Source organism: Bacillus rossius, chromosome 7 (assembly GCF_032445375.1).
Source record: "Bacillus rossius redtenbacheri isolate Brsri chromosome 7, Brsri_v3, whole genome shotgun sequence".
Classification (NCBI taxonomy): Eukaryota; Metazoa; Arthropoda; class Insecta; order Phasmatodea; family Bacillidae; genus Bacillus; species Bacillus rossius.
This window is the reverse complement of record NC_086335.1, coordinates 36387021-36410310: the sequence shown is the minus strand read 5'-3', so window position 1 is coordinate 36410310 and position 23290 is coordinate 36387021. Positions and strand designations below refer to the sequence as shown.

Sequence of the window (23290 nt, the reverse complement as noted above, 5' to 3'; positions counted from 1 at the left end):
AAGGAGGAACCAATAGTAAAACAAGAGAAGTTTAGCCGATAATTGGCAACGGCTATGTGCAGGGGTAGGTAGGCGACTCCGCATTAATAAGCCCGTGTCCTGATAACACGGTTGGCAGTATCGCTTTCAGCTGGCCGTAGCAGCCAGGCATCACGGACGTGGTGTATGAGGAAGCTCGAGGAAATGCTAGAGACGCGATGGAAATGAGCGGCCTTACCGGTGGGGGAGAATGGAATTTGAAAAATTAGCGCTTTAATAACTACGTTTTGAATACAACCAGAAAATTAAACTTCGGAGAAGGTTTTGCTAAGTTATCATAATTTTTTGGTTTACATTCTTATTAAAATTATAATAAATTACGTTCACATCATATATTGAAAAGGGGTTTACGATTTAAGGGTGGATGTTCCGTTCCAGGTTAATAATTTTATATTTACGTTCCACACGGTTAAACTCGCCGAAAGAAAAAAAAAACGTGATCCAGGGATACAAAATCTCCCCTCCTATTGTCAACATCTGGAGATGTCATACTGGAAGGGGCCATTGCTGCGACTATCCAGAAGACTGTTCTAGAAGGTTCTCTTCTGGGCTAATCGCCGCTTCCATGGGCATATAACCCACCCCCTCCTATTGTCAACTTCCGGAGATGACGTCATACCGGAAAGCGCCATTGCTGCGACTCGTCATACCGGAAGGCGCCATTGCTGCGACTACCCAGAAAACTGTTCTATAAGGTTCTCTTCTGGGCTAATCGCCGCTTCCATGGGCACAAACCACCCCTACAGAGCGAGTAACAGCCAGAGTCCGCAGGTCCCTGCCACACCAAGCATCGTCACTACGTCCGCCGACGCTCCGACTCCATAGACGCCGTCATGCTGCCGGATCGCCGCTGGAACGACGCACGTCTGGTAGGGCAACGAAGCACTAGGTCATCTGGTGATGGAATTATTTCGGAACTTGAAAGTGATACAAGATTTCAGAGGTGCATCGCTGCAAGAGTTGGTTGAAAATATAAGTCTAGTTTGAACTTTGCGTATCGTCGCCGTGTTTATGTTGGTGACATATTTCGTGGACAAAGTGGCTGATAGTGGTTGTGGCTGGAGTCATTGAGCTGGTCGATAGTTTGCGGTAGAGGCGGGCGGCTTTCGCAGGTTGGACTTCGTTATTTGAACGTGACTGCGGTGGTTACCAGTCCTTAGGTACCTTACGTGACGTGTGATACGCTTACGTAACGAAAAAATACTTCTATACTGATTTGGAGTCAGTATGGTAGGGCGTTAATGTAAATCAATGTCTGACATAGTTTTTCGTGAGTGCGAATAGTGTGTTTGCAATAAGATACGTTGCGTACGGCACACGCACTTGTACAGAGACAATGCACATACACAACGCGAGTGGAGTACGCGTTTGGAGTCTTCAGTGAAGGGAGGAAACACTTGAAGCACGCAAGAGATGGTGTGCCCGTTCTGTGCTTTAATCCACGTGCAGAAACGAGTGCACGCGCGAACTGTTAGTGGAGCTCTCGGGATACCTGGTTCCAAGAGACCGTCTGGCAGGGCGAGTCGTTCTCCACGTCACTACTGGAGCCGGCGCCAGCGAGTGGCCACTCGCTAGCATCGCGGCCGAATTGAAGGCAAGTTACCATGAGGTTTGAAAACCACGAAAACTGAGGTGGTGCCCCTAAAGAGTTTGTCGAGTGACTGCCGAAAACTGACTAAAGACACGTCGTCACAAAACCCAGCAAAATACATGTTTTTTTTTTGTTTTAAATATATTTGTTCGCACCAGTAGTCTGGCGCGTATATTTAACGAAGTTTGTATAACAGCTGTTGTTTACCTTTAAACTGCCCATGCTAATGGTATGAGCGTTATAAGTCCCATCAGTATTATATTGTTGATTATGCATTAAAATTTTTATTTAATTGTTGTTCAAAATGTGTAGTTGAGGACCTAAAATAATAGATATATACACACATACATATATATATATATATAAATACATGCACACATACACACACGGCTTGTATTTTTCATGTTTACCTTTTCACATAACCCCGTGAGGGTATTATAAGACAGATTGATACCATCATTCACTATGATTAGTAAACTGTTAATTGCTCAGTTGGAAAACCTGTTTACCAATGTATAAATTTTGTGAAGGGTAAATCAGTAATTTTACGTTTATTTGTTACAGTGTCATTACCGAATAACGTCCAATATATGAAGATAAAACGCTTTCAACTGATGTATTGTTTAATGTTACTCATTACTATTGTTAATTGCTTAGTTATGAATAAATGTTTTTTTTTTTTTTTTTAGCTACAGCGACCCTCTCTGTGTTATTTTCGTTATCGCCTGCTTACCCAGTGATAACATAGGAATAATAAGATATTACGTACGAAATTTCCATTTAACACAGTGTTAATAACGGGCTGAACTACTACTAGCGCCGTTAGTTCGCAGGCCGCCGCGGGCTTCACTAAGCGGAGGAGACTCTCAAGACAAAGGATATGAAGTTGACGGACCTGTCTGTCTATGTGAGCATGGTCCGCACGGCCCTCACATGGGCGGGGCTGCCCAGCCCTGTTTATTTTTAAACGTTTAACTATTATAATGTTTTACAAACTAGGAAAACATATTGAATATTTTTTTTTATCGAATGAAATTTTAGAAGATTCTACACCTACGGCTAATTATATGTTAAAATTTTAAATAAATATTAATGATAAACATTTAATAAAATTACTGTGGTTGTTTTAAAGTCAAATAATTTTATAAATAAAGTTTAGTTTAGACTTATACAATAGTAACCAAAATTATACTCTTTATTTTCAGGTTAAATAACATTCTAAAAGAGTGTAGGTAAGAAATAACCATGAAATTATAATGTAGCACGTGACTGGGGGGGGGGGGGGGAGGGGGACCCGTCTCCAATCCTGGGTCCAGGGTCCGTAATCGAATGTGGGGGCCATGATGGTCCGGGCATCTCGTGGGGTCACGCGGAACTGCAGCGCGCCAGAAGTGTGCCCAATGACAGAGCTCGGGCGCTGACATGTTCTTTAAGAGAATCATGCCATGCGGAATTTCTGATACAACACAAATTTTTGAACATACGTTTTGCACTGTCCGTCTGTACCTGATGACGGGAACAGATGCCAGTTCTCGAAACGTCTCAATTCTTTTGTCGCTGGAAACCTGCTGTGTTCGTCGGTGCTGTCGGAGTTGTGTTGTCCGTAATACCTGTTTATTTTCATCGTTGTGTTCGTATGTTTTCTGCCTTGTCCAGGTTTATTGTCTGTCTGATTTTACTGTTCTTGATGAAACTGTCTCGTGGTTGTTAACCTGCTGTGTTCGTCTGTGCTTTTATTTTTTCACGACCAAATTATATTCTTGTGCTGTCTAATATTTTAGGTTTGAATGTGTTCGTTTGTGCTGTTCGTCGTTGTGTTGTCCATAGTACTTGTTTATTTTCATCGTTGGGTTTACCTGTTAGTATCAGCTCATTTAGACTTGTTCTCTGTAGGCTTATGTTTTCAATTTTATTACTTATTTGGCATTCTTGAATTTTTTTCGATGACAAACAATGCAAAAATTCGAGTATGTCCAAAAATTGTATTAAATAGGGATTGACGTTCTGTATGTCACGTCCTTGGTTTTGCGATGATAGTTTCATGCAAGATTGTTAGACTTAAGCTTATTTTACAAAATTACACACACACACACCAACACACACATACATAAATATATACATATATATAAATAAAATTTAACACACATGATGGAACACTTCTTGTTCCATCTCACATTCGACATTATGATAACAGAATTACAATAGTATATGCCACCCAGGGTTTCTTTCGAAACAGAAAAAAATGCTATAAGAGTAGATTATTTGAAATATATAATTTTGAAAAGTATTGCGCGTAATATTATAACTCACAAGATCTCCGTTGCAAGAATATTTTTGTTTCTGATATAAAAGTTCTTATGTAAAATTGATAAAGCTTTCAAGACATTTTCTTTAACTTACTTGTTTCCATAAAATATACATTTTTAGTTAGTGGTCTTTACAAATGTTAGTTATTGTCATAGTCAGCTGAATTTACTGTATATGACGAAGGAAATTATTGCTAAATTAAGTATTTAGAAATTGTATAATCACTAAAAGTTGACATACGAGGGTTTTCTACTTAAGGGGAATCAGGCTTGCAATAAAGCTTCCGTGCTAATTTTTTTTAACATGGAATATGACTTAGCTTTAGCTACTTGTGAACTTGTGTGGTTATGATGTTAGTTATAGACGCTCGCGTGAAATAATAAGTTATTTCCTTGCGGCGCTTACATACTAGAGCCTGTTGGGAAATAAGTGGTTGAAACAAGGTGTAAAAGGTCCGGGAGAAATGATTTACGCCTTGAATGCCAAAAAGTGTGATAAATAGTTAAAAATAAGAATCTAAGCAAGATGGCGGAGTCCAATACACCCTGGATGTGATGAACTTTTTTTCAAAACATTACCGAGCACTTCCAGCACGGTTCATTCATTCCGTTACAAAGATAGCAATAGTTTCTTACCCATCGACAGGCGCACAACTTCCGGGGGCATGACGAATATCCCGACCAGCCAGTCGGCGACGGAGAGGGACATGATGAAGCAGTTGGTAACAGTGCGCAGCCTGCGGGTTGTCAGCACTGCCAGGATGATCAGGGTGTTTCCCACCTGCAAGCAGCACAGGGAGCAATTTGCAATTGTGGCATGGGAATCTTCTTCACTACTGAATTATTAATAAATTGTTTACTAAGATGCGTACCACGCGCGCAAGTTGATGCCAGAGTGTGTGCAAGTAGTAGAGAACATTGCATTACTGAGTTCGGAAAGTCGTGTGTAAACAGTTTCATAAAAAAAATATTTTTTTTTTGGACGAGAAAGCGACTGTTAAAAAAGTATTAGTTTTATTTGTTTGGACATGGATTAGGCTATCACAGTGATTTTTTTTAATCGGACAAAAATAAATTAAATTTAACGAAAATTTAATCTTGCATTTGAAAGTACTAACAAATTGGTTAATGAAGCATTTGGTTATGCATAAATTTATACGCGGGTCTGAAATGAAAGCAGAAATAATAAATTAGTGAAAAAAAATATTCGCTGGACTAAATTGATGCCTAAGCGTCTTTGCCTATATGTGGAAATGTAAGAAAAAACGTTTGCTTCTATTACTACCAGGAAAATAATTATTTAATAAGTTAAACACTAGAGCAAATGAGTTTTTTTTTCCTTTTCAGAATCTTTACTTCTGAACGACTGTCAACGAGTGTCAAGAGACCATCCTCAGTGGAGTGGCAAATGCGAATAATAAAAAGAATAATTGTTAATGATTTGAAATATTCGAAATAAATGCACGACCTGAAAATTAAAACAAAAATAGGGATTATTGTCTCGTGACACACGCATTGCAGTAAAAAAAAAATTGCAGGATAGCAAACCTTCTCACGGCTAAGGTCAGATAGGTGGTTACCTCCGGACAGAAGGTTCCACGAGCAGATCTCAAAATTGAACTGCTGTTTGTAATGCACGTTCGGTTAGCTTGTCGTGGACGAGCCGCACTTTCCCGAGCCGTGCAATTAGCCGACCGGCGCAGGAGCGTGGGCGCTAATGGGCGAGTGCCCTTCGGCCCACGAGCGGCGCGCTAGCTGGGGGGTTGTTGAGTGGGCCGCCCCGGCTCCGCAACAAACATCGCTTCCCCCCCAATTCCCCGTACATCCCAGAAAGGTCGCGACTTGCAATTAGCACGCTCCGCTCTGCTCCCCGGAAGCCTCCGGGAACGTGGGACGGTCGCAGGCCTAAACTCCTCGGATGCAACCACAAAATATCTGAGGCATAAAGAAACTTCTTGCTGCAGGTTCATCAGTGATCCCTAACAGTTCTGTTTAAATTTATTGCTCCGGAATGTATAGACGAACTGGAAATTTCTCCCACACCCTACCCTGGCAGGGTGCATATGTGGGAGGGGACCATGAGAATTACCGGCCGTAGGTCGGAACAATCTGCAGGTTCATCATGACTAAGTCTAAGGGCTAAGGACACAGCCAACAGTCTGGTTAGCCGAGCGAGGCAGGGGGCTAAGGTGATGACTATGCTGGGTTTCCCTAGCCTTGTCATGCTGAAGCTTTAACACCTTCCTGATCAAAGGGGGAGAGTGATCCCTTGACATCTTTGTCTTAATATAACTTGTTCTGGAATGTATAAAAATTGATCTGTAAGCCGACTCCCAATCTACCCTAAAGGGCGCGTATTTGGGAGGACTGGTGGAGGGTGCCGACCATAGGTTGGAACACAGATGCAGGTGATAGGCATGGGCCCGTATCGGTATACTGCACTGTTGGTAGCCTGGGGTAAACTGCGGGCTAATGGCTGTTCGATGGCGCCGAAGTTGGGATGGGTCTCCTCAACCTCTCGACGTAGCTGTTCAGTTGTTAGAATCCATGCCGCGATTGGAAATGGCGTTCTCGGAACCCATGTCCAGTTTGGACTTGTCAGAACTTGGACATGTAAAAGATCCACTTATCTCCCAATCGGAACATGCCCTGACGGGATCAGTTGCCGCGAGGGAGTCCGTGTAGGCAAATACTGTAGATAGTCGTATACACTGCATGCAGGTTCATCACTGCAAAATAAGTTGAAAACTTCCATACAACTTATGACCTAAAGGGCTTCCGAAGGCTGGAGTACGTCTTTGAAGTTGGAGCTGAACAACATTTTTACCGTGATAAACAGATAAAGTATCTAAGATTGAACACCGAGCGCCTGGATTATGTTTAATTGAATCAAGTTCTATAACCTCCGCGAGTTTTTGACGCTGTAGCAACATTATTTCATCGAAATATTTGTATAAAGTATATATAAAATATATTGTGTAAGTAACGCGTCGCAAAAAACACGTGAAACTGTAGAAGTTACTCTCCAATATTTCAGTGAAATAATTTTTATACAGCCACAAAATTCATGGTGATGGCACAATGTTTTCCCCTTATTTTTAAAAACGTAACGATGATTCTATTTAAAAAGATGGTACTATTGACATGTCAGGGTTAGTCGAACAAGATAAGTACCAAACGCCTCTCATGTAAATGTCTCAAAGTTGTACATGTAACATGACCAAAACTATAATTGCATGCGTTATTGAGGTTATACTTCATTTAGGTACGCTGAGAGTGAAATGTTAGTATACACCAGAAATGCAATGAAATAAGCGCGCATTACACAACGGCAATTTGACGGGTTGAAAGTACAATGCGCATGCATGCAGAAACTGCTATAGCCACGAGCTTAAGTCGTCTAGATACATGTGGCAACATGCACCCGTATTTGTTTTGCGAACACAGTATTGTTGTGCCAAAGTAAACTTTGTGGTAATAAAACTATCCTGGAATCCATTTTGTAAACTTGAATAGTTGTAACAAAATATAATAGCAACTTTAAATATACCTCTAATTTACTAGCCAGAATATTGTTTTAGGACGATCTTGGAGTCAAAGATATTTAAATTTTCTTGGTTATTTAAAACACTAAAGCGTGGAGCTATCATTCATGTTTTTTTTAAAATTAAAAGCTGCAGTCCAATATATACAGAATTAATTTGAAACACTTTAAAACGCACTATGTATATGCATTTATATATATTGCTTAAACAATAGAAATCAGTCTGTTAATACTTCTTCCAAACAAAAGTTAACCTTATTGAGCTGATTAAAAATTTAAGATTTAACAGAAAAAATTTCCTAAATCACGGCGTAAACTAGATTTTAGACAAGGAATTTTATTGAAATTCGGCCCATCTTGTTAAAATTAACTAAATAGTTAATACTATAAAGTTTCAGCACAAGTTGGAAGTTATACTTTTATGTCATTATTGAATTCAACTTGAAACATTTTAAACTATTTGTATAACACTTTCGTATATTTGTTTTTGCTGAAACGACTGAAATCAGTCTGTAAATACTTTCAAAAACATACCTTAACCTTGTTGCGTTGATTCAACATTATTGTATACTATTATATTGTTAGTAAACATTTGTTCCTAGTGTGACGAGAAATGAATCCCGTATTTTAAGCTACAAAACCGCGCACTGAATCACTGTGCAACTAAGACAGACAAGAGATTATAAGAAGAATATGTATAGCGTGTGTAAAACCAGCTTGATTAGTTGTTTTAAAACTTGGAATTACTTTTTACTATGACTAATTAATTCACCAAATATATTACAGGGTAGTTTTATCTTCATAAATTTTCATTTGGCCCACCAGTACGTTTGGTATGTCCCCTAATATTTACGAAAGTGATCTTTATGGGTTTATGTTGCTACACGTGGGTCCGCCATCTTTGTGTCTCATTCACGTTTATCGACTTCCGTTTCATTTCCACGAAATTACTCCTACCAATTGCCGTGTACCGAGAGATAAGATGTTAACACACCAAGAAAAAAAAATTGGTTGTCTGTAAAGTCTGTTTACGGACGATAGTTTAACGTGACAACGTCATAACAAATCATTGATGAAATAATTGATTCAGAAGAAAAGGAAATATCATATTCGGCCTGAGACTGAGCCGTAATAGGTTTTTGCAACCAAACCATTTAGGCATTAAAAATATTATATTCTTTGAGGAAGAAATTTGTTTTAATTTTTCTATCTTTTTTATGATAAAATCTACCTCTGCATACTTCTATGAATAAAATTGAATAATTTTTTATTGAAGTATCACTATTTTGTATGGATACAAAGGAGTGAAATGAAATGTACAATCTAATTAATAAATTTACTTTTATTTGCATTCATTAATTCAAATATATTTATTACTTTTGAAATGTTGCGTGCGCCGTATTTATTTTTTCAAGTACAGAAAAAATATTTCGCAGCTGCCGGGATTTTAACCGACAACACATGAATTGAATTTCAGCAATGTTAACCGCGTGGCCACGAGGCCATACTTGAAATATTGTAGTTTCAGATATTATATATATATATATATATATATATATATATTTATAAAAATTTTGTCCACGGTAGGGGAATAAAATTATTTTGTTTTTATAACTAAATTTTATAACAAATACGCATCCCAAATATACCAATCTTATTTATAATGTGTATCAATATTTTTTAAAACATTGTGCAAAAGATCCCGGGTGTAATTTGAATTATTATGTGTAACTGTAAAACACAATTTTTGGTTCAAAACGTATTTGAATATTCAACATTACTTTTAAATATCAGTACCGATTGTGCTGAAAATTGGTGGACGACCGTAAAATTCCATAATATTAATAATTCAAACGACGAAAATATGATTGAAAAGTCAAATCGATGGTTGTTCCAATCGAGTGGAAGAGAGATGCCACGCATGCGTACAATGAGCAAACAGGACACATCCGTAGTGGGACATCCGTAGTGGGACAATTTTTCGTGCGTGCAGCCAGCGTTCGTAGATTTATTAGACGTTGTCACGTCAAAAAGAGCAGGGAGTGGGGAAATCGTGTTTAAAAATTAGAATTTTGTCCTGTTTTTCTTTATAAAACGTCATTTTACATAGTTAAATTTGTGATCAGAAAGGAAAGAGGTGTACTTTCAATAGCAGGTTTTCCACCCAAATGATATGAAACACAGACCTTAATTTTCAAAAATTACTGAACTTAAAAGGTTTTAATTCTTTCGAAGGGAAGGAGGCGGAAAGAAGGCATTATGATATAAAACTACTTGACTAAATAGACTGTCAGTTTTAACAGGTGTAACACAGGATATGATTAATTTGAATTTTGTGCAGTCTTCGACAAACATGATTGTCGAAAGTGTATTCCAAATGCTCAGATCAGTTGAAACGGACTATAGCTACACCACGCATCGTACAGTGCCGTTCGTGGGGCCAGAGAAAACAAGCCCCCTAAAGTTCGTCCACTGCGAACTGAGCACACCTGCAATCTATATCTGAATTAATGTTTTGAAAGTCTGAACTATACCACGAAGTGAGCTACTTTCGACTGGCTGATAGGCGGGTTTCAAAAAGCATAGTGTATGCGGTTGCGAAAGCTACCGCAAGATCAGCGTGAATCACTACCATATCAGCAAAAGAACGCAGATGGCATTGTACATCAGTGGCGCCACTGAAATCACAACTAAACGAATCCTATTAATTCGCTATCTCTAATGACTTTCACCACCCCAAGGCACATGTTTTCAGCGCTTCCAGATAAATAGCCAGTTGACAGCAAGCGTTATCCAACGCGCTTGCAGTTAGCGTAATTTATCTGATTGAAATAATGAATTAAGCGTTTGAAATGCACAAGTAACATTTTGAAAAATTTTATTTAGCTCGACCTCAAATGCAATTTATTAGTTGATATTTATTTGGTAGTTAATTCTCGCTGACAGCGAGGTCTTTGTGAACAGACGCATCCAATTTTAAATTCGTGGGATTTGTGGTGGAGTTAGCTGATGAGGTTGGGGGGAGGGGGCGAATCCAGTATCTGCCTAGAATAATTTGGGGAGAAACCACAGGAATCTGAAATCAGAATTGCTGTGGACAGTGCACTCCCGAAAATAATGCCAGTGTGTTTTATCACTCGATGATAATATTGCCAAGTTAGTTTTGAGGGCACGTATTTACGGAGAGAGAGAGAGAGAGAGAGAGAGAGAGAGTCATTCGCAATATATCCCTGGCCTCTCTTTGTTTTACAGATGGCCACAGTGGCAGAATGCGCCCCTACCTACCTGACATGGTTCGAACCACGTCAACGTTCGGTGCGAGAAGTCGTGGTTTCGGATACCGGGTAAGCTATATGTGAGTATGTGAAAAATATTGAAATCTAAGAGACATCATACGTACTGAAAGAAAACCTTAAGAGTGTATGTCCCGTTCCAGGTCATTCTTTTATTTTGACGTTCCACTCGATTAAACTTAATTTGCCAACGTTTTGAGTGGCTGAACAAATATACATCGCCTACTTTTTGCATAATTAGCTGGCGTAGTTGCATTTTAAACGTTTTTGTGCTCTACGGGCAATGAGAAAAAAATTGAATATGAAACTGGAATTTTTTTTTGTTCAAAGCCAATTTTACTGTCTGCTATGTGATATCGTTTAGTTTATTTTAGAAAAATGATATAATTATATCCGATATTTAAAAATAATCAGAAGTGTTATGTTTTAAAAGGTTAAATAAAAATTAAAAAAAATTTCTGAACATTTTAAATTATACCACGCAGGAACCACTAGCATTGTCAGTTATTTATTCCATCTGGTTTTCCTTATCCACAATGCATATAAATGTTTTGAAAATTGTATGCGTATACTTATGTACGCGCGTTAGAAGTTATACTTACTTGGCGCAATAAAAAAACTAACTTTAATTTTGCATGCAAATAATTAATAGAAATAAAATTATAAAATACTTGAGTGATAGTCAATGGACGCTTATGCAAACTGACATCGTTATACATACGGGAACATAACCATATAAATTTTCTTGAAAAAGTTTATTTTTATCACTAATATTCACAACACATAAGTGTTTTTAATGATATGGATCAGTATTCAACATCAATCATTAAATTATAAGATTTAAAAGCACATATATCGTTTTTATTTCTATGTAGCTTTTTTTATAAGTAGACATTATTGTATGAAGCTTTTTTTTTTTTTTTTCATCCTGTGAAAATTTTGTTGCATGGTGCGCGCGCATCGTACAAATTCACTTTCAACAATTTTTTCATATCGCGTCTAAAGGAACATAATTTCAAAAATTCAAATTTACCAGCTATATATGCAACAAGGTAAGTCTTTTTGTCTCTTAATTTTATTGAAGTTCGGCCACTCAAAAAGTCTTCAAGTGTAACCGTGTTAAACGCAAAAAATAAAATAATAACCCGGAACGGGACTTCACTGAAAGATACTGATTATATACAAGTGATCAGATCACTCGCTCCCACCACAGAGATGGGAGTTCGATTCCCGAGCGGGGATAAAATGATTGGGTTGATTGCAACTGGGAAACGTGGCGGACGTTGCAGCGAGTAGGCGAATCTTCTGGTAGTTCCAACGTTTCCCCCACCAGTGTATTCCGTGCTGCTCGCTTTCACCGTTTCACACTTAATCCGTCTCCATAGGGACTTCGATATCGAGAACGGTTACTCCTAACTCATTCATTCACTAATTCCGTCTTACTAAATCTCATGTTTCACACTTTGGAGGCCGGGTTTATAAACTTAGCACGAAACTGCCCGAAAACAAAAAGAGCAAGACGCAAAAAAAAATAAAAAAAAATAACGATGTTTTCTAGTTCACAGTTGATAATTTACGCAAAACGTAATGTTGCAATGGAATCATCGGCCAACTTTTTCAACTTTTTCGGCTTGCGTTTACATCTTATCCATTTGAAGTGAAGTGTTCCGAAAACTTTCTAAAGATGCAAACGTTGTGTGTATAGAAGGCTGCGGGTTTTATTTTTATGAAACACATCACGCTTTCATTCATTAATATAATCAATTATATAATTTAACATTTAACATGTTTCTGTAAAAAACCCCTTTAACTATGAAAAAAACTGACATTTTTTAAAGTTTCAATTTCAAATTGTAGGGCTGTTAACGTCCTGAGACTTTTTGTGATTCATAAACTACTGTGGTCCTTGTGGTTGCTGCGTGATGCGTTTCTCGTAACGATAACAACACACAACCTGATGGTTCGGCAGTGGCGGTCTTATAATCTCGTAACCCTCACAACTAAAATTAACTGGAGATTTAAAATAAATTATTTTCAAGACATCAGAAATGCTTGGATAAAAAGCCGAAGAGGCTATTACTTTTCAACATTTCTGACTCCATACCTACCTCCCAAAAACCTCTTGTCTGTAAATTATGAAAATTTAAAATAAAATGTTTAAAACGATATATTTTTTTAAAAACACTTCTTTGAACTATGATGGGGCTGATCAGTAACTTGTGTAAAACTTGGCTCACGCAGATGTGAAAATACTGACGATAATAACGAATAAGTAACGAAGATAAATTGTCTATATATATATATATTTAAAAGTAATGACAAGGTGGTCTATCTCAATACGTCAAAGAAAAACCGCCAAGTTCATCAGCACGGACGGAAAATCAACCTTAAGTTATTAAAACTTTGTTTGAGCCTAATAAGGAACCAGTAATATAATTTATGTTCTCGTAAAAATACAAAAGTGTCAATTTTACAAAAAAAAATCTTTTCCATTAAATTGATTAACATTTGTATCAGTTATATATATTTTTTATTTAGGAAACAGATATAAACAAACTTTTTTCTCGATTGCGTAAAAGAGGAGCAGTAACCAGCAATATACTTTATGTTCTCGTAAATATACAAAAGTGTCAATTTTACAAAAAAAATTCCATTAAATTGATTAACATTTGTATCAATTATATATATATTTTTATTTAGGAAACAGATATAAACAAATTTTTTCCTCGATTGCGTAAAAGAGGAGCAGCCAATTAAAATAAAAAGGCAAAGGAAATTGACTGCTGTAAATGACTACGCATTGTCACAGTGGAAAAAAAAAACTTCTTTAATTTATTGTAACCTTTTCTCATCACTTTCAGCCAAAGGTCACAATACCTGTCCCCAGCTGGGTACTAACGTGTATAGAAAAATTGCTCTGCCCAAAATACTAACAGTTCCAGAGCCAAAACCACGTCTGAAACCCACAAATCAGACTGGGGGCAGACTTAAAGAAAAAATTACAAAATGTTAATATCAAAATTAATTAAATAGCTTTAAAAAATTCTTTACAGCAGAAAATTTAAGATAGGGTCAGTTTGGTACAACTAAGAAAAACTACAACCGAAATAAAGATAAGCATGTAAAATTTATTTTCCTTAAAAAAAAATTATTAACTTTGCCAAACGTATGACGTGTTCTGAGAACAACATTACATTACGTAAAGCACGTCGCATAAATAAGTTGATCCAATTACAATAACGTATTAGGCAATACATAAATTCCTTATATAGTAGCTAAATGAGATTATATTTAGTCCAACTTCGTTGCCAAACTCCATATAAATATCATTACTTCCTACAATAAATTCCCTATATTCCCTACCCGGAACGTACATTTATACAACTATAAAATATTTGAGCATAAAATTTAAAGATTAAATACGTTACCAAAAAAAAAATTAAGAACAATTTCAAACCTTTGCTGGCGTCAAGAAAAACTTAGACTAAAATATTAAATTTACAAATAATGCGCACAGGGAGCTCCCATGTGAAGTGATTCCGGCTCCGGCAATATAAACATGTTACAAAAGCCTACTAAAAATATATTTCTTAAAATTAAGCCTGGTATATTATTATTACAGAATACCAAATATATATATATATATATGTTCCAGTTCAAGTACACGGCCGTGCGATTCCATTTAAAAAGGTCCGTGCGCACTAAAGTTGGGAAGGCTTATTAAATTCAACGAGAATACCTGTTTCCACTGGTAAACTTAAAAAAAAACTAAGTTCATTTTACGTTTCACCAAAAGGTTGAGACTGCCGCAACATTACAATTCAACTTGAAAAAAGTACGTAGATTTCCCACACCTGTGCCAAAAAGGGGCACTTACTTGTCTGAAAAGCGTTTACCGTATATTTGCATAAATTTGTAAATGCTCAAGCAAACGTCCGTTTGCGGTGAAGGTCACGCCCAACCGACCAAATGGGACGGACAGCTGACCGGTGTGTGGCGTGCATCGCCCTCTTACATCACAAAAACGTAGCTTATTAAAAAAAAAATCAATACCACTGATAACTTCCCAGCGCAATCCACCAAGCTTCATGCTTGTTAAATTTAAAAGTTTACGCCTTGGCCGAAAAATAAGTACTGCTCACTACATACACGTCGTGACGCCATCACAACCGGTGCCAGGCCGACCGGTCTCCACGGCTGCGGAAAACCGACTCCCCGCCTTGCTGTTCGCACGAGCGCTATTGCATTTCTAGCGGCGACTCGAGGAACTAAAGTCCGTTTATAATGTCTAAAATGCCAATTCAAAACACTCAACGTAAAACTTAAATAAAACCAGGCAATAAATAAAACTAATAATAATAATAATAAAACAAATTAAAAAATCTGAATTAATTAATACAAAATTTTCTAAAGCTGACTAACGCGGTGGCTTTCGGCCCGCCTCTTATGGCCAATTAAAATATTTGAAAATTGGAAACAAAACTAAACTAAACATAAAAAATTACCAATGATTTAATAACAAGTTCCGGGCTTACAAAGCTAAAATAAAAATAAATAATCTAGGGGTAGCAGACATGCTACATTATATAATATATATACACATAAGTCAATGCTGGTTATACTGTATGTCATAATAAACCTTAATAACGGACAAAAAGATGAATGTGCCACCCTGGGTGCTGGGTGCACACCCGAGGCACGACTCACCACGGTGATGATGATCACGATGCACAGAAGGGTGATGAGGCTGACGTGTTGCCATGGCAGGTGGGTCGGGGGAGTCACCTCGCTGGACGCATTGCTACCGTTGCTGGCGCCGACCTCCTCCATGCGTCATCGCCTGCGACACATCCGCACAGGCTGGGCATTCACTCAGGGAAGCCTAAGATGTACATCAAGTTCTGTCCCCGCCCGAACACGCCCGAATATTCACCTTCGGCCAACCTCGGGATTTGTTTATATATATTTATATTTCTCTGTTTATTTTAATGTAGCTATACTAACCTAACTAACCGTCCATAGTTTTTTAAAGTGTTTTAATGTAGCTAACCTAACCAATAACTTTTAATATTTGAATTAATTTTTCGTGCCCAAAAATAAAACAAATCCCGAGGTTGGCCGAAGGTGAATATTCGGGCGTGTTCGGGCAGGGACAGAACTTGATGTACATCTTAGGCTTTTCATTCACTCATCCACTGTTTATTCACTTCTTACGTCATTCCTAAAGTATGTTCTAAATGTTATTCTTCAAGCATAATATTCTAAACTACGAAATATACAATATAATATTCAAACATTTGACATTATTTTATTATTCTTATTATGAGCTACTCAGGGAATGGTTTACAAATAACTAGAGACCTGCAAAATTCGCGGATTCATTCGGTGATAGGCTAGAATTCAAATACATATAACTCTTAGATAATTTTGCTATTGGCTTACTGTTCATCTGGACGAATCTCAACCAGTTATAAACCCTCAACCAAAGAAGGATCGAATCACAGACAAACCAGCTGAGACGACTTACAAGTTGGCAGCCAATGAACTTGCGTTATTTTCCCGAGTGTACAGGGATATGTGCAGTCTATCCTGAAGGCCATCGAAAAGCGAACTTTGCAGGTCTCTACGAAATAACTTTACCTGTTGTAGGTAAGAAACCAAACCCAGTAATACTGCGAGCACTATTTTGTAATGATAAAGTTGTTTCCATGTAAATGTACAAATTTACAAATATTTTCAATTTAACAAAAATATTTATTTTCAATTTACAAAAAAAAAAAAAAATGTACAGTGCAGCGACCGTATTCCGAAACAGCAAGTCCTGAGCCGAGTATTCAGGGCCTCTCGAAGGAACATGTCACCAATTTAAGATGTTAACATTTTTCTTGGTTTCTGGGTTTAAATCAATAGAATTTGAAAAAAAAATTACCCTTACTCCCCTAATAGCGCCGTTTAAGCACATGCACGTGACTGTAAAGCGCTAGTAATCATATCCACTGATGACTTCATACTCTTTTAACGACATCAGCAATTGGTGAAAAATTCATATAGAGTATCCATAGTTTAACTCTTTTCTTGGACTCTCATATTAGATTTATCAAAAAAATATATATAGGCCCTATATATTTTATTTCATTATCTTTAAGACAATGCAAAGATTGAAATAAATCTCTATAAACGACGTGATGATAACTGCAAAACATTGTAATATGTTTTTATTTATTTTGGAAATACGTCTAGTGACGAATTTGATTTATTTTTGGGTTCAAATAATATAAATGACGACCATTTAAAATACATTATTAAAACGATATTATTTACAAACAAACAATCGTGGGGCTGATCAGTAAATTTTGTAAAACTTGGCTCACGCAGACGTGAAACTGTTGACGAAAATAGCGAGTAAGTAATTAAGATAATTGTCTATCTTTTATAAAAGTCATGAAAAGGTGGTCTATCTCAACACGTCAAAGTAAACAAAAGTCCGAAACGTCAAGTTCATCAGCACAGAAGGCAAATCAAACCACACTTATTACAAACGTTGCTTGAGCTTATAAGGATCCAGTGATATAATTTATGCTCTCGTAGAAGTAAAAAAAAATTCTAGTTTACAAAAGTAATCTAGTTTAAAAGTAAATATTTTTTTTGTATCTATAAAACAGATACAAACACTTTTTTTGCTTGCAAAAAGAGGAGCACCAAAATTAAAAAGAAAGGAAAAGAAATTTACTGATAAGTAAATACGCGTTTTTTTAAAAAGCCGAAAAATTTGTTTTTGTGACTTTTAACTCAGAGCGAGTTATTTTTGTACGGTTGAAAAATCTCACGCTGCGTGGATACATGACAACGGCGAGCTGTTAAAAGGGGTCGATTTTTTTTATTTTTTCCGGCGATGCGCGGAGGATTGGGAATATGCAGGAAACAATGAAGGGGATTTGATCGTAATTTGCGCCAGCTCTGAATGGACACGGGAAATTAATGTTGCCATCAGAGCGGAGATAGAGAGAGAGAGAGGGAGAGAGAGAGAGAAAGAGAGGAACGGACGTACCCGCGGGCAGGCTTTCACGGTAAATGGAAATCACAAAGCTGGCGATTTTTAAAGAGAACACACTGAAAGGGTCGGTATCAACAGTACATTTAAAGTTAGCCAGTCTAATTATACGCCTAGAATGTGATGACTTGTTCATAGCACTACACGACAGTGTTGAAAAAAAAGAAATGCATTTACTTGACTGCACAAAAGGGGGAAAATATACAGAACGGGCCTGGATTCAACATAAAAATTCAGCTGCAGGTTCATCATGACAAGATAGGTCAAGTTAAAAACATATATACAACTTATTTCTTAAAGTGTTTACCAGGGCTGGTATACGTCTTTTAATTGTTAATAACTCGCGACTACGCTCGTGCAATGTCAGGGCGTTGCTGATATTTTACCATTGTAAGAAAACTATGCGATTAATTAAAACAAAATTTTACTAAAGAAATAGACACACTAGATTTTCAGGCGTATCAATGATTTAATTCACAAACGTTAAATTAAATAAAGGGGTAACCCTCAAGACTTCAATTTATAGTGTATATCAAGTATCTGATTCTATTATTCTAGTTTGTTCGAGGATTCATTTTACCTTGATGAAATTACACCTCTTTTAAGGTAGGTTTAAAAGAAATCACGTACCTATTTAAGCCGTTACTATGGTGCGACTTTCGAAATTTTTTTTATATAGTTTTTAATTTCATGGTCCATAGACTCCAAAATCATAGTTAACTCAAACGTTTATATATACATATATATCACAATTTTGTGTACAAAATAACTGTCACAATTTTTCACATATCACTTCCAAACTGGTACATAAAATCTAAAGTGGAAAATCTCGGTCGAGTTCGTTAATGGGCAATATCCGTTTAAAGGGGCAGAAATGGGGAAGGTTGTTCGAAAAACTGAAAAATCCCATAATATGGAAAATATCACACCCGTTTGAAAGTATTATAACACGAAGGAGTAGTACCAAAATGTTTTGTCTCAATAAGTTTTTGATACCACATCCATAACTGCAAGGTGTTGAAAAAACGAGGGTTGGAGGACAAGAAAAGATAATAACTCTCTTCGTATGCACAAAATCGAATTCGTACAAACTATGTGTTTATCTTATAATTTTTTCCAAGACTATTGTCTGAAACAATTTTTGATTAGACAAACTATTGCTGCAAGGGGTTGATAAAATGAAGGGTATAGTAAAACAATTTTATAAATTTAAATACTTGTTATTAGGAGCGCAAGTGTTGTAGAGTACATACATCGTATGCTAGAGGGAGCTGGTGCCATCTTGTTACTATGAGCGCTAGTGTCACGTAATGCACATTTTGTTAGTTAGAGATCGCTGCCGCCAAATTAGTTTATCTTTTTCCGCCAGAGTGCAATAGTGCCAATCATTAGATAGTCAGATGTCTTAGCATCCACCATATTTTCTATCATCTTGGCAGAAATCTTGAAAATCTGTAATTATTAACCTAGAAATTCTTAAAAAATTTTTTCGAAAACCATAAAATAAATCATCCATTGATACATTGTTTGATTCGAGCGATTACTGTCCTTGGTTCGATTCTGTTTCAATGCAAATGAAGTTAATCTTCGGTGAAAATGATTATTTTATTGAATATCACCTAAATTTAACATTTTCACAAGAAAGTGATGCACATGAAATATAACAAAACATAAAAAAAATATATTAAATAAATTTTACACAACTAACAGTACAAACAAGCAAATTACTACATTCCTAAGCATTTCTCGAGTTCTTCAGTATTCCTGAAGTACGAAGCGAGTTCTTTGCATGCCCTTGGCATGTGTTTTCAGGACAGTTCCACATGAAAGTTGATCGCCACACACAGCACACAGCTGAGAGTTCTGTTTCGGTACACGGAATGTGATATATGTCTTTCACTGGACATGTGCGCAAACGTCTAGCCACGGAAAATACATTATGTTCCTATTGAATGTGCAACCAGTCCTCCATAATTCTTGATGTGATCTGTCAAAAAATTGTGTGTAGTGTGTAACCGGGCTGCTACACCTGTCGCACTGGTATTTTAAACCTTAAGAGCCCCATGTCACCGGGGATGACGTCACTACCCCAGCCTCTGTTACCACTCACTGCATGAGCACCGAGTGTGTGCTAGAGTGTTTCGGAACCCGCCTTTATCTGCAAACTATCCGCAGTTCAATTGACTGGTGAATGTAACCTTAAGGGTGGTTTCATGAATTACTTTTCTTGTTTAATTTTGATTTTTTTCTGACCATTGTTAATATTTTTTTCATTATACATCTACGGTTGGATGTTTACAAATGGTTTTATGAAGTCAATGGTGTTTATTCAACGATTATAAAACCTTCATATTGGCTTATTTTTAAACTTTAGTGTGAATTTTGGTTCACAATTATTAAATAAATGATTTGTTATAAGTTTATCGCAAAACTGTTAATATTTAGCATTTCATTGATACATTTGCGAAATTTTATCTCTTTCAAAATCCTGGAGCACGTTAGTTTTCAGGAAATTGAAAAAAAAAAAAAACCCTTAGTCTGGGAAGATTTATGAATGAATTCCCAAAAATAATATTAATTACGACAAAAGCGACATAGAAATGGTCAATTAAAAACTGTGTATATCATGAATACATGCTTGAATTTAAAAATGGATTGATCTTCAAATAACTTTTCAAGACATTTTATAAACTCATATTGACTTGATAGAACCATTTATAAACACACAGCTGTTGCTATGTCGAAAATTATATCGTTGTAAAATCTAGAAATAAAAGAAGCGAAATAACTAAGTTGTGTTCAGCCGGAGATATTTTAATCAACACGAAGCGAAAATCGCCGACTCAAGTTTTGAAATATTTATTTTGAGTTAACCGATTTCATTTCAAGGCTGTGTTAGTAATTTACACTGAAACCCATAAAGTAAAAAAAAAAAAAAAAAGCATACGTGCAATGTTTTCGACTCGTCCCATTTTATCCTCTGGTTCCAACATTTCATCGTAAAGCATTTAGTTCTTTTTTTTAATCACGGACTCAGATTTATGGCGTAGGGAAATAAATGATCTTGGATGTAGCACGTAAAGTATTTTGCGATCGGGAAGTTGTCTGCGTGTGGATTTATCCGGCCGCGATCTCCACTCGGGGGAAAGGGGGTCGGTCGCGCCATTAATCGCGCGGACGGGACATCGCGTCGCGTTCATCGCGCCGTCGCGTCGCTCGCGCGTGTGCGACGAGCACGGAGAGAACCATCGAAATATTGTCAGAATTAATCAGGAGCACGTGGAGGAAACTAGAGCACGTTTTCCTTAATATCAGTAAATTAAAGATAAAAAAAAATATTGGTTGTCTGTAAAGTCGGTTTACGGACGATAGTTTAACGTGGCAACGTCATAACAAAACATTGATGAAATGATTGCATACTTTTATGAATAAAATTGAATCATTTCTATTGAATTATCACTATTTTGTACGGATACAAAGAAGGAGTGAAATGAAATCTACAATTTAATTAATAAATTTACTTTTATTTGCACTCATTAATTCAAATATGTTTATTACTTTAACGAAGAGAATTATTCAACTATAACTTTTATACATGTTTGCTACTTAACTTCTTTTAATCTGTGTTATTCTGTTAAGGATAGGACGATGTTAGGAAAAGTAGGAAACGAATGGGAGTGTTTCAAGTTTAATGTGCCTCGAAAAAGTAAAATCGATGGTTGTTCCAATCGAATGGAAGAGAGATAGATACGGCGCAAGCCTACCATGAGCGTAACGGGACACAACGATAACGGGACAATGTGCGTTACGTGACACTTTTTCGTGCGTGCAGCCGGCGTTCATCGATTTATTAGACGTTGTCACGTCAAAAAAACTGTTGCTTGTACTAGAACTATTATCTTTGCTCAACAACGGAGGAGTTCACGAGCTGGCAGAAGCTTGTTTTTGTAATGTTCCTCCCGCCGCGCGAGAGGTCGTCCCACAGGACGTCACAGCGGGGCCGGGGGCCGGGGGCCGGGGGCCAGACGTCCACGCCAGCTGCGTGCTGAGACTTCGTAGCGTTGTCTGCGCTTCGTAGTTGGCTGGGTTCGTATCAGGCGCGAGGTGTATACCATTTGTCCGAGTGTCCACTTCTCCGAATGACCACTTGTCCGAGCGGCCAACTCTCCGAGCTCTGAGGGGCGGATGGTGTCTCCCACCCGCGCGACCTTGCTCCGCCCTGCCTCCTCCTTGACGTCCAATCCCAGCACGGCAGATAGGCCCGCCAATCAGCAATAACAGTTATCACTCTGGGAGGTGGCTACAGAAACTTAAACCGCTCGTACAATTACGTACATAAAGCGGCTAAGTCGAGCAGGCACGGCCCTAGTCGCCCCGAGAACGAATCCTCGGGCTGAGCACATTATCGACACGTTACCGTTTAAGATAAAAATTCACGTTTCAGTTTCAAAACGTGTCTTAACTCACGCTTTTTTAAAATATATATATTTTGAATGTTGATGTATTTAAGGAGTTGGCCGCTCCGTCAAGTGGTCACTCGGACAAGTGGTCATTCGAACAAAAGGAGCTCGGACAAGTGGTCATTCGGAGAAGTGGACACTCGGACAAATGGTAGGTCCCCTCAGGCCAGTCACGGCCGTCCGGCGCGCGGAAGAAAACGCGTCCTGAATGGCCCGCGCCAAACAGGGGCGACGACTTCTCTCGCAGACGGCCGCCAATTTATTACAAGGGAACAATCTCTACCACGGGCATAACTTATTGAAGTCTAAAGAGCGATCAGATATATTTTTTTTCCCCCCACGAAAAATACATGCCCTAAAATTATGTATAGAGCCACAATATATTACAAATTCATTTATCTCCACGTTAAACTCAAATAGCACATATAAATAAAGCGGAGTAAGGAAAAAAAGTGATTGCAATTGTTTTAGGTTAAACGTAATACACAATAAACTTGTTTGTTTTACTTTTTTTTTTACAGAGGAATTAGAAATCTGTGAATTTACCTAAACACATGGCAAATTGATAAAAAAAAATCGACATATTCTACAAAATTATTTTACCTCATGCATTATAATCTTAGGAAAAATATTTACTAATCTTTGCGGGTTTCACGTGATTTGGCGACCACTTCCTTTCTATGTTCACAACTGGCTCAGGGTCGCCATGGATGTGTCTTTCATTAACGCTAGCTGATGAATTCGTGAAGTAATCAGTAATCTTGGCTCTAGTCCCAGGACCTGTACTCGCAATAATGCACACTTCACAAAATAAGAAGGTTTTTAATTAATGTATCAGTTTACTTTTCTTACTGTGAATATATTATATATAGTGTCTCACTCCTAGTTTGCAGTACACAGTAAATTGCGTCCATTGCTACCAGATTGATTCTACCCGGCTTTTTAACATTAAATATATTAGCATGCCTACCATCTTTAACTATAATGAGTTTGAACAGTATTAAAT

The 23290-nt window shown here is 37.3% G+C and overlaps 1 protein-coding gene across 1 annotated transcript in view; it reads right to left on the bottom strand.

The window, feature by feature from the left end:
- Positions 1-22969, bottom strand: part of LOC134534444 (octopamine receptor 1-like) — a 43259-nt gene extending 20290 nt beyond the window's left edge. Inside the window, exons 1-3 of the mRNA XM_063372910.1 lie at positions 22888-22969; positions 15481-15613; positions 4573-4717 (exon numbers count right to left, since the gene is read on the bottom strand). Of these exons, the coding sequence (XP_063228980.1) occupies positions 4573-4717; positions 15481-15603 (268 nt within the window). The 5' untranslated portion in view covers positions 15604-15613; positions 22888-22969. The remainder of the gene's footprint in view (positions 1-4572; positions 4718-15480; positions 15614-22887) is intronic.
- Positions 22970-23290: the final 321 nt, after the last annotated feature.